General features: G+C 42.0%; 1 protein-coding gene and 1 long non-coding RNA gene across 2 annotated transcripts in view; one reads left to right on the top strand and one right to left on the bottom strand.

The window, feature by feature from the left end:
- The window catches only part of QSOX1 (quiescin sulfhydryl oxidase 1), an 89,143-nt gene extending 79,087 nt beyond the window's left edge, over positions 1-10,056 (bottom strand). Inside the window, exon 1 of the mRNA XM_061634252.1 lies at positions 9,662-10,056. Coding sequence (XP_061490236.1) covers positions 9,662-9,938 — 277 coding nt within the window. The 5' untranslated portion in view covers positions 9,939-10,056. The remainder of the gene's footprint in view (positions 1-9,661) is intronic.
- Positions 9,652-12,678, top strand: LOC133388081 (uncharacterized). Its single transcript, XR_009763657.1, has 2 exons — positions 9,652-10,264; positions 12,170-12,678. It is a non-coding gene; the product is annotated as an uncharacterized LOC133388081 (long non-coding RNA).
- Positions 12,679-16,721: the final 4,043 nt, after the last annotated feature.

Here is a 16,721-nt window from a genome sequence, read left to right as displayed (position 1 = left end):
AAGTAACTATGTTTCAGAAAATAATGGATGAGATTGAGATAACGAAACAAACCCTGCGACAGGGTAGTAAGGAGCTGAAAATTGAACTGAGCAAAATGACGCAGGAGCTTAAAGAAATAGGGGATCCTGTGAGAGAGGAGAATGAGATCAGAGATGAGAAAAGAAAAAATAAAGGGAAGATACAAGCCCTGGAGATTGGAACAAATGTGGAATTGGAAAAAGATCTGGAGTTTATGGATTTTAGAAATAAAATCTACTGTTTGGAATTTAACGTTATCTCTGAAGAAATTAATGAAGATATTAGAGATAAAGTTATCAATGGCTTGGATAATCTTCTGGACTGGAATGATGTGATGGAGCTTGATATAGAGAAAATCTATGGAATTAACTGCAGCCATGTGACAATGGAAAAACTCTTAAGAGATGAGCCAGTGCATTTTGTAAAAAAGAAGAACACAGATATGACTTTACAACAGTATTTCAGCAACTTATTCAGAATGGATGGCAAGAAAATATTTGGGATAGAGGAAATTCCCATCAGACTCTTATTATATGACTATGGCTACAACAGCAAGATTATTATGGAATACTGATAATGGAAGATTGGACACAAATTACTGGACTTAACAGGCCTATTGAAGATGGAAGATGGAACTAATAGGGATAATGGAATAATGGCTATTGAAATTATTGGACCTAACAGATTCTGATGAGATGGATTAATCGAAATGTTTATTTGGACTATGGTTATGACAATAAGATTATTATAATTATTAACGAGATGGATTAATTGACATGTTTATTTGGAGAAAAATTGATAGATATATTTCTTAAAGAATTGAAACCTCTCTTTGACTTTTTGTGGAAAGAATAAAGTAATGTTTATGAGATTTGATGATTAATTAAGATAACTACTGGAGGAAAGTGATTTTATAATATGATTTAAGAGACAGGATTGTTATATATTGTAGATCTATAACTGATTTGATATGTGACAAATGGGAAGTCAACATTTTATTTTTTTTTGTTTAATCATTTTTGTTTTGTTTTGTTTTTTGTCTTTGAATGTTTTATGATTTTGTTTTCTATGTTTTATGAAAATTTGAATAAAAATTATTGTAAAAAAAATAAAAAATAAAAAAGAGAGAAATCCTTGCACTGACCAAACCAGCAACTTAGCGCTACGTTGAATACAACCCTAACACTGCAATTCTATACATGTCTCCAAAATAAAGTCTGATTAAGTTAAATGGAGGCAGACACAATAAATAATAAAGAACTTTGTACAGCATGTTAGACTGTTTTGAAGCTAAGGTCCCATAATTTCTGGGTGGCCTTAGTAGCCAGTGTTTATTTTCTACTAGCCATCAGTAAAATTAAATTACATCATGATACTGCAACATAATTTAATAACATAAATTTCATCTGCAATTCATATCATGGCATTTGATCATTTCTCCCCTTTCCAATGTCTTTCTAATATATTTGCAGAATATATTATACCATTTCTCTAAGAGCTCAAATACTATATAGTGTTTACATTTTCTGGCACATAACATAAAATGTGGGGAAAGACACACACATATACACATTAAAAAAACACATTAATAGTAGGAGAACAACTAGAGTTGTACTGGAGCTTTGGACAACAAGGGAGTCAAAGGTGGGCTAAAGGAGGAAATGAATATTGCAGAGAAGCTGCAGAGTGGTTAAAACAAAAAGGAATCACGAGGAGCTCCAAAGCATCTCTCCACCTGGGCAGTAAAAATGGCAAATGCAATTCAGTGTAAAAGCGTGCAAAGTAATGAAGACCGGGGCAAAACAAAAACCTAATTTGACATATATATTAATGGGATCTGATCTTGCAGCAATTAACCTTGGGGTTGTTATTAGTATTATTATAATTCCGTACATGTCCCAAGGAAAGATACAAAATATAATAAAAACACTTAAAAACAGCACATAAAACAAAAAAATGAATGTTTAAACAACACAAACATGGCAGAGATCCATTCATCCAACTAGGAAAGCATGTCTCCAACTGTTTCCAGAAAGTGCAGATAGTGGGTACTTGTCATATCTCAACAGGAATGCTGTTGCACAGAACAGGGACAGCTACACTGAATGCCCTGCTCTGAGCTATTGCGAAATGGGCTTCTGAAATCTTTGGGACTTTAAGGAGCAACTCTCCTGCAGAACATAATAACCTACTGGGTATAGACGGGATAAGGTGATTTCTCACATAATCTGGTCAGGAGCTGTACAGCGCATTACATGTTAGTACCAAAACCTTGAATTTGGCCCAGTAGCAGAGTGGCAGCTAGTGCAAATCCCACAAAGAATCATATGCAGGTTTGGCCCCACAAGATTCTACTTATTAGTCCTCCACCCCACCACTGCATCTCACTCCAGATCTCCTAATGACTGCTCCCAGTGGCTTCATGTAGATGTTAAACAGCTTTGGAATCAATACAGTGCTCTGTGCACATCATAGCTCAGGAGCCAAGGGAGCTGAGAAACAGACATTCAATGCTACCTTTTGGAACTGTCCCTGGACATAATACCAGAACTCATCCCCCACAGACAGTCCAAGATACCATGATTGATGGTATCAAAAGCCAATGAGAGATCTAGGAAGATAATCAGTTTCCTCCAGGAATGCCTGCAACTGCGCGGCCATGCTCCTCTAGAGAACCTTGTACTACTTGCAGTGAATAGCTCAAAGACGATGTCAATCCAGTGAGCAGCTGTTGTGAAAAAAGCAAATTCCATGCTAGGAATTAGGAAAGGGATTGAAAATAAAATGCCCATGTCATAATGCCATTTGACAAATCTATCATGCACCCATGCCCTGCCGTGCACAGTTCTGGTTTCCTCATCTTTTAAAGGATACTGTAGAGCTGGAAAAGAATCAGAAAAGGGCAACCAAAATGATCAAGGAGCTGGGCCAAACTCTCCTATGAGGAAAGACATGTGGGGCTTTTTAGGATAGAAAAAAGGCAAGTAAGGGGGGCATGATACAGGTGTATTACATTATGCAAGGTGAGTTTCTCTTTCTTCCTCATAACACTAGAATTCAGGACCATCCAATGAAACTGAATGTTGGGAGATTCAGTATGGTCAGAAGGACATTCTTCTTTACACAGTGCATAGTTAAGCTATGGAATTTGCTCCCACAAAAGGTAGTGATGGCCACCAATTTGGATGGCCTTAAAAGATTAAACAAATTAAATGGTGGATAAGGATATCAATGGCTACTAGCCACAATGGCTATGTTCTATTCCCATTGTTGGATGCAGTATACCTCTAAATACCAGTTGCTGGGAATCACAAGCGAGGAGAGCACTGTTGCACTCAGGTGAAGTCTGTAGGCTTGTCATAGACATCTGATTGACCATTGCAAGAACAGAATACCGGACCAGATGAGCTACTTTTTATGTTCTCTGTTCCTCTGAAGCCTGAGCAAAGAGCCGCATCAAATAAAAGGAAAGAAGTGTTCAGCCTTGTTGTTGTGCGCCTTCAAGTCAATTATGACTTATGGCGACCCAATGAATCAGTGACCTCCAACAGCATCAGTCATGAACCACCCTGTTCAGATCTTGTAAGTTCAGGTCTGTGGCTTCCTTTATGGAATCAATCTATCTCTTGTTTGGCTTTCCTCTTTTTCTACTCCCTTCTGTTTTTCCCAGCATTATGGTCTTTTCTAGTGAATCATGACTTCTCATGATGTGTCCAAAGTATGATAACCTCAGTTGCGTCATTTTAGCTTCTAGTGACAGTTCTGGTTTAATTTGTTCTAACACCCAATTATTTGTCTTTTTCGCAGTTCATGGTATGCGCAAAGCTCTCCTCCAACACCACATTTCAAATGAGTTGATTTTTCTCTTACCCTCTTTTTTCACTGTCCAACTTTCACATCCATACATAGAGATCAGGAATACCATGTTCTGAATGATCCTGACTTTGGTGTTCAGTGATACATCTTTGCATTTGAGGACCTTTTCTAGTTCTCTCCTAGCTGCCCTCCCCAGTCCTAGCCTTCTTTTGATTTCTTGACTATTGTCTCCATGTTGATTAATGACTGTGCCAAGGTATTGATAATTCTCGACAAGTTCAATGTCCTCATTGTCAACTTTAAGGTTACATAGTTACATAAATCTTCTGTTGTCATTACTTTCGTCTTTTTGACGTTCAGCTGTAGTCCTACTTTTGTGCTTTCCTCTAACTTTCATCAGCATTCATTTCAAATCATTACTGGTTTCTGCTAGTAGTATGGTATCGTCTGCATATCTTAAATTATTGATGTTTCTCTCTCCAATTTTCACACCTCCTTCATCTTGGTCCAGTCCCGCTTTCCGTATTATATGTTCTGCATATAGATTAAACAAATAGGGTGATAAAATACACCCCTGTCTCACACCCTTTCCGATGGGGAACCAATCGGTTTCTCCATATTTTGTCCTTACAGTAGCCTCTTGTCCAGAGTATAGGTTGCGCATCAGGACAATCAGATGCTGTGGCACCAGTGCTTCATTCCCCTCCCTCCTTCTCACACTCTTTTCTTCTCTTCTCTTTTGGTCTACAGGCTATTCTTGTCACTCTCCTTTCCCATTTCCTTTTAACCTGGAATCCCTGCTAGCTCAGATTAGCAAAGATAAACTAATGTCCTAGCCCCAAGCTAGCTTCCTGTATCTCTTCTTACCTTTAGAATTTGTGCATAACAGTCAACTTTAGCCTCTGCTCATTCACTCCTGACAGAGAGGGGAGTCAGTCATCAAGTCCTTAATTGCAACTGCTTTTGTGTGGATTGGTGTTCAAAGCACTCAGATATTTGTTATCTTAGTAATTCTTACAACTGCTCTGCAAAGTCCATCAATACTATCTCCAAACTGGAATCAGGGTGGCGGTGGGGGAACTGCAGACACAGTGGCTTGCCTAAGAAGACTGAGTGAGCTCCTGGCAGAGATGAGATCTGAATTCAAGAATTGATCATATTCATTTAATTTATAAATTTTACCCTATAACAATAGCTCTCTAGGCACTGCACAATTAGATACAGCAAGATTCAAGATATATATATATAGATACCATGGTCTCAGTCCAATGACACCTACACAACCCAAGCTGGTGGTTGGGCATGCACACTTCTTCTATCTGCATTGCAAGGCCAATGGAAATGCACATCCCACCCACATATTGCTACATGGAGCCACACTGAATGTCTCAAGTTATTTCTGAATGTAAAACCGCATGCTATTTGCACCTTATTTCCTGATCCATCAAGGGAACCTGCATGCAGAAGCTGTCTCCACAAACATCATTTTCCCTTGCTGAATTGGTACAGGAGCTTCAGTGCAAAAGTAAAAGGATCATGGCAAAAACACCTGGATATGATGTAACAAGAGGCCCAACAGACTGCAGTCCTGAAAGCCAGAGGCAATGAAGCAGATCAACACAAAAGTGGAGGGACTCACTATTAAAATATAAATAAAACCACCAAACTAGCTTAGGGCAAGGAATGGAAAGAGAAAGGCAGTCAAACACGGAAACAGTTGTAACAATCCAGTGTTTTACATTAAATAAAGTAATCAAAGAGAATTTATGGTCGGTTTTCAAAAAAACCCAACCCATGAAGAACCAGACAGAAAGTTTTAATACCATACATGCTGTAAAAATAAAATGGGGCATTCCAAGACAAAAGGGTATTATTATGCCTCAATTCTGAATCACACGAAGGGGTGGCGCTCCAGTGATAGGGGTCTGGATATTGGAGCACCAAAATGTTGCTGTACCCCTGAAACATAGTTTATGGCATATTAGTTTAAAAAAGGACCTAAAATAATCTTACTTACTCCATGGGTGAAGAACATTCTGTGGCATAAATTTAAAGAAAAGTTATCTCCACGTTTATCACCATTAACAACGGTGTATTACAACTCTGAGGTAGGAAACATGTATTTATTTGGGAATATGCGAGTACAATGATCTCGTGGAGATAAGAAAGGTTTTATCTGAAGGAGAACTGATAGTCTGTTCAGAATTGTGAGAGAATGCTTGCATTGGCACATCACACTAAGCCATGGTTTAGTGAGGAGTGCACAAGGTGGAGGAGCCACAATGACCTTTGGGCTCATGCCGTTTCCCCCTTCCCCTTTGTAGCTGGGAGGAGAATCTAGGCAGCCTTTAGTTTCACTTCCCCTTAAAGTCAGGTTATCTATCTAGGCCAGGGATTGTGGTTTATCAGGAACTCTGATCAGTTTAAAACAACCCATAAGTTAAAGTTGTCTAGTTTCGAAACTGACCGGTTACAGATAATGCATGATTGTTCATCTGAACAGATAAGCCATCCTTACGGGAAAGCAAAACTAAAAGCTCCGAAGTTCTTCCATTTGCACAGGAGAGGTGTCCAAGCCCAAGGCAGGCAGCAGTTCCTTCCTTGCTTCTGGCATGCATGCATGCATACATACATACAACTGATTTGTTGGAATTAATTAAATTAACCTTTTTTATTTGTTTGCTATGTAATGTTCCTCTCGAGGTCCACTCAGCCTTCCATCCATCCGTGGTCGGTAAAATGAGTACCCGGCTGGGGGGTAAAGAAAGGCCGGGGAAGGAACTGGCAATCCCACCCCATATATACGGTCTGCCTAGTAAACGTCGCAAGTCGTCACCCTAAGAGTCGGAAACGACTCGCACTACAAGTGTGGGGACACCTTTACCTTTATGAAATGTTTTTAAATTTAAATTGCACATATGTATTATAATAATATTTAAAATGTGTACATTTCACCAACATGTTTTCCAGCTCAAGCCATATTGAATCAGAGCAGCGCAGCACAAGAACACTGTTGTGGCAAGGATCCACGAGAAAGTCCTGGTAGATTGGACCCAATGGATAGTGCTTGAACACAGATAAAGTAAACATGCAGGTGCTTTCCTACCACAATGAACTCCAGATTGGCTGTAAGTTTCTGAAGCATGGATTCATATCTTAAGATGCAGGGATATCATACAAGCAATTCAGGAGAATGAACGTATGGATGAGCAGGACAAACATAAAGGAATTGGTGTGGCTTAAAACACATGTACAAAAAGGATGAAGGGAGAAACAGACAAGTCAAAGGTCATTGGTTTTAATTGCTAAGTTCAGGTAGCTGAATTGCTTTCATTCACTCCTTGTTACTGTTGCAGCTCCTTCCTTCTCCAGAGTCTACATTTAGATTGAGGATGGGGAACCTGTGGCCTTCCAGATGTTGTTGGACTCCAACACCCACCAGCCCCAGCCAGCATGACCAATGATTAGGGATGATGGGAGCTGGAGTCCAATCACATCTGGAGGACTGCAGGTTGCCCATTCCAATAGTATATTCCTTGTGTTACTTTGACCTTTTTATTTACTGCTAGAAATATCACTAGCACTGAAGTGTGTTCACAACTGCCCCGAAGTGTTTAGTGTTAAATCCGTTATTACTGGAAGACCCACTTGTAGTTAGTTGCATGCAGGAATAGCAACAGCAGCTCTGGGATGCATCAGAGGAATGGCCTGCAGTCCCTCCTGGATAGAAACAGCTGGGCAGAGAATATTGTGAGGAGAGCTTGGATGGATCAGAGCAAAGGTTTATCTTTTCTAGTATCCTCTTATCCCACAACCACCAAATGGACACTTCCACAAACAGTGCTTGAACAATAGCACTCCCTACCAACTGGGGCAGGGTATTGCCAACATGTCACCCCACTGCTGAAAGAATTGCACTGGCTGCCCATTTGCTTCTGGGCCAAGTTCAAGGTTCTGTTTTGGTGTACAGCTCGGGACCAGGATACCTGAAAGACCGTCTTACTCCTTATATACCCAGTCGATCACTGCACTCTGCAGGTGGGGGTCTCTTGCAGATACCATCTTATCAGGAGGTCCGTTCCGCACAAAATAAGAAACAGACCTTTAGTGTGGCGGCACCCACCCTGTGGAATTCCCTCCCCTTAAATATTAGGCAGGCACCATCTCTGCTATCCTTTCAGCGCCTTTTGAAGACTTTCCTCTTTCAACAAGCCTTTTAAGTTGAGACCTATCCCTGTGTTAGAATTGCTTGTTAATATATTTTTTAATAATGTTTTTAACCCTTTTTAAAAGATGTTTTTAAAGCTTTTTTTAAAAAATGCTTTTAACGTCGTTTTGCTTTAATGTATTTTAAGGTCTGTTTTTATGATGTTTTAAAGTGTTTTTAGCATTTCTGTTTGCCGCCCTGGGCTCCTGCTGGGAGGAAGGGTGGTATATAAATCAAATAAATAAATAAATAAGCTGGCTTACAATGCCTTTTTCTGAACTTAGCTGTTTCAGATAGCCTGCGATATACTGATCCTTTCAACATTTGTCTCATCCCCTTTTAAACCCAATTAAGTGAGGATAGTGGCCACCAACATGCCTTGCGGAAGTTGGATAAGATCCTTGTCATCAACCGCAGCATTCTGCCATATCCTCTGTACAGGTGTAAAGAGATATCCATTGCCAACGTGAAGGGCAGTTACACAGAAACTGACATGACAACAGGCGGAGGAGGATGAAATCAAAACAAGCAATTAGCATAGCAGACACTATGACAAGAGCAAAATCAGCCCAAAGAAAAAAAGACAGATGAAGTCACACCTTCAAAAGTGACGCAAAGTGCATGGGCACATATGTCAACACAGGCAGAAATGTAGACAAATGATGTAGCCATGGACAGACATGACAACAGGAGCAGAGTGGAGAAGCCAGGGGAGATTATGAGTGCAAGGCACAGACTTGAAGGGGCAGAAAAGAGAGAAAGGGCCAAAGTTAGCCACTTACAGAGCCCATGGCTATAATCTTTGCATCAACAGCTGGGGTGTGTGTGAGATGATATAGAAAGTTGGAACACATTCATATTGAAAGCTTATTTGTCTGTAATCACAATTTGCTCTCTCTGGAGTTTTCCCCCAAATGAATCCCAGCAACACCTTGACTGATTGCAGATTTATTTTGTTTAGTTTTAGCAAGCATATAATGTACAGATAAATGGGAGAGGAGGCTTGTATATTTTGGAAGATCCCAGTCTAAAGCCAGGATTTCTAGTTCCATCTTGGGTGGGTGGAGAATGGGAGAAACAGAGAACAGGAAGAAACTCTTTTAAGGCAGCAATGTTACCAGGAAGTAAGCCCTACTGAGCACAATGGCAATTACTTGTGTGTAATCACACACAGGAGTAGCTGCAAGAGGCACAACCTAATACTGGGAATCTGGTACTAACTCTACAAACAGGGAAACTGCTATTCAAAAAAGAAATACATAGATTTCCTGTATAATTTAAACTCAAGGGGAAGGGCCGGCGTCCCACGGATGGGTGGGAAGAGGGAATATGCAGGCAGCGGTCTCAGCAACCCAGTCCTGCACAGGAATAAGAGAGTGGCACCAGCAAAAGCTCCTTTCAGCCTCAAAGTCCTGACCATCCACAGCCACGAATCATAATCGAGCAACATACAATCAAGTTAAAGAGCGTCTCTGGGCTCGTGCAGAATCCTACACATTCGTCCATCACCGACGCACCTGATGTGAGGGGGTGGGCGAAGCAGGGAATTAAAAGTCTCCCCAACGGGCTCGACATTCCAACAGACTTGCCCTCTTTGGAAACCCAACGGCTATTCTTACCCTTTATGTCGTTCGCCAGCGCTTTCCAGGTAGGGGAAAATTGGATGCAGTGACCGCACCAGGAAGCATAAAACTCGACCACCCAAGCGCTGCTGGAGTTCAAGACGCTGCGTTCCAGCGTGTCCGCCGACAGCAACACCAGCGGGTCGTCGGGCGAGTAGAGGCCGAGGCTGAGCGCCCCGGGCATCGGTACCAGCAGCAAGAAGAAGGAGGAGAGGAAGACGCAAGCCGGCGGTGCCAACAGCCCCGGCCGGGCCCGAGAGAGCCTTCTCGGCATGACGATCAGCAAGACCGCAGTGGCTGGGAAAGGAAAGCGGCAAACGGCGAAGTGTGCGTCCGCTGCCCAGCGCCCAGCCGACAAGTCGCTCGGCCTCTTGTAGGAGGAGCTGGAGGCGGAGCGCTCCAAGCAAGCGCCGCCCTACGCAAACCCCGGGGAGATCCGCCCCGCACATCGCACGTGCGGCCGCCCAGCCCCCGGATTGTCAGCAGGCCCCTCCTCCGTGCATAGGAAGCGAGACGCAGGCAAAGTGAGGAGAGGCGGCAGGACGGGAGCAGCTGGCGACGGAGGCGAAAGCCCGCAGAATAAAGTGCGCTGACTTCCAGGTAAAACATGCAGAGGATCGGACTGTAGAGCGAAGAGAGAGAGAGAGAAGAGCGAGCTCCGGAAGAAAGGAGGAAAAACTCGAGTTCAGTGCCACACCATTACTTAAATTTTGCAGTATGGACGTCCTTTTCCACGTTACCACAGTTTTCCCAGCTTGTGCGGTTTACTGATCGTTACAGACTAAATTCTGCCAGGCTGTAATCATCTCGCGCACATGTGTTAGTGGTCCATGCGCTCCAGAACAAAAAAACCAAGCGAGTATAACGCTTCTAAGTCTCTTGGTTGTTTTAAAGATGTTTTAGAGTGCTTTTAGTGTTTTTGTTTGCCGCCCTGGGCTCCTGCTAGGAGACGGGGCGGGCTATAAATTAAATAAAGGGACTTTTTGTTTTGTTTAGCCTACATATCCCCCTCCCGCCCCGCAAAATGTACATAACATAAAATCACACTGCATAATTTAAAATGCATTGCAGTGTCCCCCTGTCTGTAGATTCTAATGGCTGAGTGTGCTTTTTGTCCCAGAAATAGATTTGTCCTTATCTAAAAAGCAAAGGTGAGAGCCAGTGTGGCATAGTGGTTAGGCGAGTGTTGGACTACGACCTGGGTTCAAATCCCCACACAGCCATGAAGTTCACTGCGTGACCTTGGGCCGGTCACTGCCTCTTAGCCTCAGAGGAAGGCAATGGTAAACCACCTCTGAATACTGCTTACCATGAAAACCCTATTCATAGGGTCGCCATGAGTTGGGATCTACTTGAAAGCAGTCCATGTCCATTTCAAAAAGCAAAGGTAGCCATGTTGGCCCATAAGAAAAATACTCCAAAATCCACAGATGGGCAATAGCTTTATTGGGACCAACCAACATGTCACAAACCTATGGCAAGCTTTTGAGTTCTTCAGAACTCATAATCAGGCAAGTGGTAACACAAGGCAGGAGGTGACGTGCCAAGGAAAAATAAAAAATGGAACAAGTTCAAAAAATAGGATAAGGTAATGATGATGCTAGCTTGAAGCTTCAGTTTTAAGATGGAATGTCCCTCCAAAGTGCTGCAAATATCTGGTCGTATACGCTTAGGTTTCTGGGATGAAGCAGCAATGGCTGACCCTTACCTCCGATAAATTAAAGTTTGGCTTGTAACCCCTGGAAGGTTATTTCAACTAGTCCAGTTGTAATAAGGGTCTGGTCCTGTATAAGTCAGCTTCATAAATCCAGATATTGGGGGAGAGAGTTTTGCAGTAAGAATATATTTAAAATTAAGGCTGCAATCCTATACCTACTTACCTGGAAGCAAGCCCTATTTAACTCAGTGGGATTGTGTAGTCACATGTAAGATTGTGCTGTAAATTGCAAAAAACAAACCTGTATTTGAAGAGCATTTGTTGTCATTGTTTTCTTTTTTTAAATCCTAATAACTAAAATATTATCAACATATATGTTGTTTTTAAAGCAAAGGGATTTATCACTTTGGCATTTATACCTAACACACAGACCCATTTCATAGTTGATAACAGTGAATCAGTGTGTAGAACCTGTGAGTGAACAGAACTAATGAAAACTCCTGAGGAATAATATAGGGCCTGAAATACATGGAGAAAACAGCTGCCCTGTCTCCTCATACTCGCTGCCCAATCCCCCCAAAACCAGCACCCATGGCATTATTATGTATCATGGATACTGGGTGCTTTTACATCTAGCAGGAACAGCACTTCATTTGCAAAGTGAAGGTGCTTTCTGGAAAGCCACAGCTGCTCTCGGAGTTGTCCTGCCTAATAACATACGTGAACAACTCCAGCATGTGTAGTTCTGAGAGAGGAAGTCACATAGAGTAGCATACTTCTCTCTTGTCTGTCAAGCCAAAGGCCCACGAGTTTCCTGTGTAAGTGCTCTCTTTCTATTTCTGCTACAGGAGACGGGCTGGCTGCTTACCTTGCAGAATGTTACTTGCTGTGTTTTGATTGACTCCTGCAAATCTCACAAGATCTGGAAACACCCTTGCCACAAACACACAGATACAGGAAAATAAACATAATATCCTCAAGCATAATCTACAATTTAGCCTCAGTTTTTGGCTTGCCGCCCAAGCCAGGCCTCCTGGAGACTGGGGCCTGATAAAGTGTGCATTCCCTCCTCCAACACAACTGGCACCATGCTTGGGCCCTACATGCAGCTGACTGACAGGACAGGAGCTGTGTGGGTTTGAAGAACGCATGCTCAGAAAGAGTACACTAAAAATAACCTTTCTTTTTGCAACCGTCGGGGAGTTCCAACAGTTTTTTGCCTTAGGCAAGCCACTATCTTCCAACCTCAGCCTATTTCCCCCCACTGGTATAATCTGCAATATAAGAGTAATGCTTGTGGCCTACCTTACAATACTGTTGTAATGAAATAAAGGTGACACTCTTTTAACACTTTGAAGCGCTGCATGAGTGCTAAGATTTACTATTACCTTGAACCGAAGCACAAAAAGACCCATGATCAGGTTTACCAATTCAAAGATTGCTTTAAATGCAACTGCTGTTGTTCACTTTGGCTTCTGATGTCCGCAGCATTTACCATCCATAATCCACTCTGTGGCAACCCACAGCTCATCTTGGCAACATTCCCGTTTGACAGTTAAAGTTGATACATTCCCATCACATCCAGCCGCCCTCATGCAACAATCTACCTGCCAGCAATATCAGACAGTGTATATTTTTCAGAGTGAAACAGAACACAAGTCACAGGGCTCCATTTTATCATGGGGGAAAAAAAGGCATATAATTTTGGTCACCCTAGTGTGCTGATCTTCTCCAGCCTCACCCAAAAGGCAAGCTGTCATCTCAAGAGACAATATTGTGTTTATTATTCAAGAATTGCTTCCAAATGTCCATATATTATATAGGGGTGGGGAACCTGTGGCCCTCTAGATATTGCTGGAGTCCCAACAAATATTTCAGAAAGAGAGCTTTATCCAGCACTGTCAGACCTTCCTTTACAATGTACAGCTGCGCACAAAGCAATACTGAGGGCATGCTAGGGTGCATTCAGTTCACACAGAGCTCAAAAAGTTTGGTCAGTGTTCCATATGAATTCAGTGTGCATCCATATTCTGGGATATCCCTCAAACAAATCCTCTTAATTGTGCTGGGGACCCATATGTGAAAAGAGTTCCCTGAAGGAAGAACACGGGAAAAAACCACTGCTCCAATATCATACATGCCATCACCTGCCTCTAATGCCCTTTAGTCAAACAGGACAGTGCCACCATACAAGAACGAATGCGCACAAGCCATCAATTAAACAAAGGATCAAGAATCTGGGGAAACATTTTAGCACACTGTACTCTCTGCCTGACACATCTCAAATATTAAGATTGATTATTGCTTCTTAAGTATGATAAAGGAAAATTGGAATAAGAGACTGAGGAATTACAAGTAATTAAGAAACTAAATTTAATTTCTCAAGAATATAAGAAGTAAAAAGTTACTGTCTTCCATTTCCTTACATATTCCATCTAGACTGTAAAGATGTTAAAATAAAAACAAAGGGATTTTGCAGTGAAGCACCTGGAAGCAATGACAAAGATAATGTAAAGCCACCAAATTTTCACAATCATTTAAAATGCCAGGGAACAGCCAGGAAACAAATCAGTCAGCAACATAATGTTTACATTTCAACTGAGGTGAGGAAGATAAAGTTTTCAGTTTATCTGGGATTAGGGACATATGAAGAGCCCTGCTAGATCTTGTCTTATCCGGCATCTTGTCTCCCACAGTGGCTAACTAGATGCCTCTTGAAGCCCACGAGCAGGGCAGGAAGGGAGTAGCCCTCTTCCAGTAAATGGTATTCAGTGACATTTGCCTCTGATCGTAGAAGATCTGTATAGCTATCATGACTAGCGGCCATTGATAGTCCAACCATTGATTTTTCTTTTATTAAACTGTCTAATCCCCTCTGAAAGCCATTTCAGGAAGTGGCTATTGCCACATCTTGTGACAGTCAAGTTCCAGAAATTAATTACAAGCGATGCAAAAACAAAAAAAAGGATTTACTTTTGTCTGTCCTTAATCTCCTGCCAATCAGTTTCATTGGATAACTAGTATCATGGTATCTAGTACCATACATAATTTTCTAACCCTCTATCATGTTTTGCTCTTTGTTGCCCTTAAAAAAAAACCCCCAAATGTATAGCAGCCTCCACATAATTTTCGTTTCCTGAGGAGAGAAAGATGGCTCTGATAATGGCTGCCCATTTGCTACCGGGCCAAGTTCAAGGTTCTAGTCTTGGCGTACAAAGCCCTATACAGCTTGGGACCAGGATACCTGAAAGACCGTCTTTCCCTTATATACCTAATCGATCACTGCGCTCTGCAGGTGAGGGTCTCTTGCAGATACCATCTTATCAGGAGGTCCGTTCTGCACAATATAGGAAACGGACCTTTCGTGTGGCGGCACCTACCCTGTGGAATTCCCTCCCCTTAAATATTAGACAGGCACCATCTCTGCTATCTTTTTGGTGCCTTTTGAAGACTTTCCTCTTCCAACAAGCCTTTTAGGTTGAGACCTATCCCAGTCTGCGTCTGTGTCAGAATTGCTTAATATGTTTTTTAATAATGTTTTTAACCTTTTAAAGTTGTTTTTTAAAATGTTTTTAACGCTGTTTTGTTTTAATGTATTTTAAGATCTGCTTTTGTGATGTTTTAAAGTGTTTTTAGCGCTTTGCTTGCCGTCCTGGGCTCCTGCTGGGAGGAAGGGCGGGATACAAATTAAATAATAAATAAATAATAATAAATAATAAATAAAATCTCACAAGAACTCTGAGCCTGATATTGGCAGAAAGAGATAAGGGGAGGAAGTCATTGGTAGTAGAAGCTTGGAGATGAAGAAGGCTGGGCCCAAGGGTAAGAGTTCTGGGGCATAGAGACCAGAGGAGCCCCAAGGGCTCTAGGCTGGAAGAAAGAGGGAAATGGAAAGCAGAATCACAAAGTCATATGAACCTCTCTCCTCTGTCTCCATGTGATGTTGTATCAGCCAAGCAGAATTCTTCCCCATGTGCATTATTTTTCACGTTAGCAAAACAAACATTTTACAAGGAGCCTAAACATGATCAGTATCGTAGCCCTGTCTGAAGACAGGTAACAGAAGACCAGTTGTTACAGAAATCCTTCATGACCAGGGGAGGGGGGGGCTAAATTATGATTAATGCTTTGCCATTGCAAAGCACATTTTCTTGGTATGCTTCAGCACCTTTTACCAGAAGGTGGTATTATTACTCTTCGTGTTCTAAATGTGGAAACAAATATTAAGGGACCTACCCAAGGTCCTAATGAGTCATAGACAAAAGATGAGCCTACGTTGGTGGATATCCCTGTTATATATGGTGTGGCCTTTCATTTGTATTGCTTATGGTGCCTTTATCTTGCCTTGCCTACACTTTTCTACCCTCCCATAGTTATAGTATATTTTCCATTCCTATGTATGTGTTACCATATGTTTCAGAAGGGATGTATCTCCTGAAGTTGCAGAAGTGATACATGGCAGCTTACAATATTTTAAAACATGGGCAATCACCTTGCAGCACAGATGCCAGAGGTTCCAGCAGGAGGGCTATGGCATGACAACAGGCCTCTCCTACCTGCCTGATTCTTAAGCACTGCTGCCTGGCCATGTAGATTAGAGGAAAAGTCACCCACAGCCCTCCAGCAAACAGTGAACAGAGCTGGGCTGGCTGTAATTATGGCAGTGACAACACCCAGGGGCTGCACAATGCATCCACTAGAACTCAAAAGGGAGAGAGATAAGAAATATGGAGGGATGGTAGTGTGTAGAGGCCTGAGCTGGGAATGCCACCAATCCTGTCACTGCTTATGTAGAACTAGGCATCTCCAGTGTAGCAGTAGCTGTGGAAATCCCAGCAATAGCTCCAGTCTTCTCCTCCTGAAAGGCAACCAAGAGGACCAAAAGCCAATCTCGGCAGTGTTCTGAGACACACTGTACACTCTGACCCAGGTGTTGCTGATGAGGTAGGTAAGTCTCCCACCATGTCACACCTTAAGATTCAGAGTAGCCAGCAGTTACAGCTATACTGGATTTGTGGCTTTTCAAGCACCAGGTATAGCCTCCAGGACTGAACACTAAACCCACCTTAAGACACAAGGGGCTCTGTGTGCACCATAGACAATTACACAAATTACTCTTTCTGTGGTATGGACTTGGAAATCTGTTCCGCTTTCCAAAAAGGTGGCCACAGCTGTTTTAACATAGAACAATATATAAAAAGCCTAGATAAAATATTCCCATTTCCAACCCAATATTTGCATAACTGAAGATTATGTTATTAAAAATACGTTCTTCTGTTGACAAAACCCTGCCTCACTTTTGGTGGATGGAATTCTGAAGCTGGGAGCAGCATCATGAATGCACATTTGGGTTGAATGGGTCTTAAGGCATTCTTAAAGAAATGTAGGCACATAAACTGA

This window comes from Rhineura floridana, chromosome 6 (genome assembly GCF_030035675.1).
Source record: "Rhineura floridana isolate rRhiFlo1 chromosome 6, rRhiFlo1.hap2, whole genome shotgun sequence".
NCBI classification, from domain to species: Eukaryota; Metazoa; Chordata; class Lepidosauria; order Squamata; family Rhineuridae; genus Rhineura; species Rhineura floridana.
The sequence above is the reverse complement of the archived record's forward strand: the minus strand, read 5'-3'. Positions and strand labels throughout refer to the sequence as shown.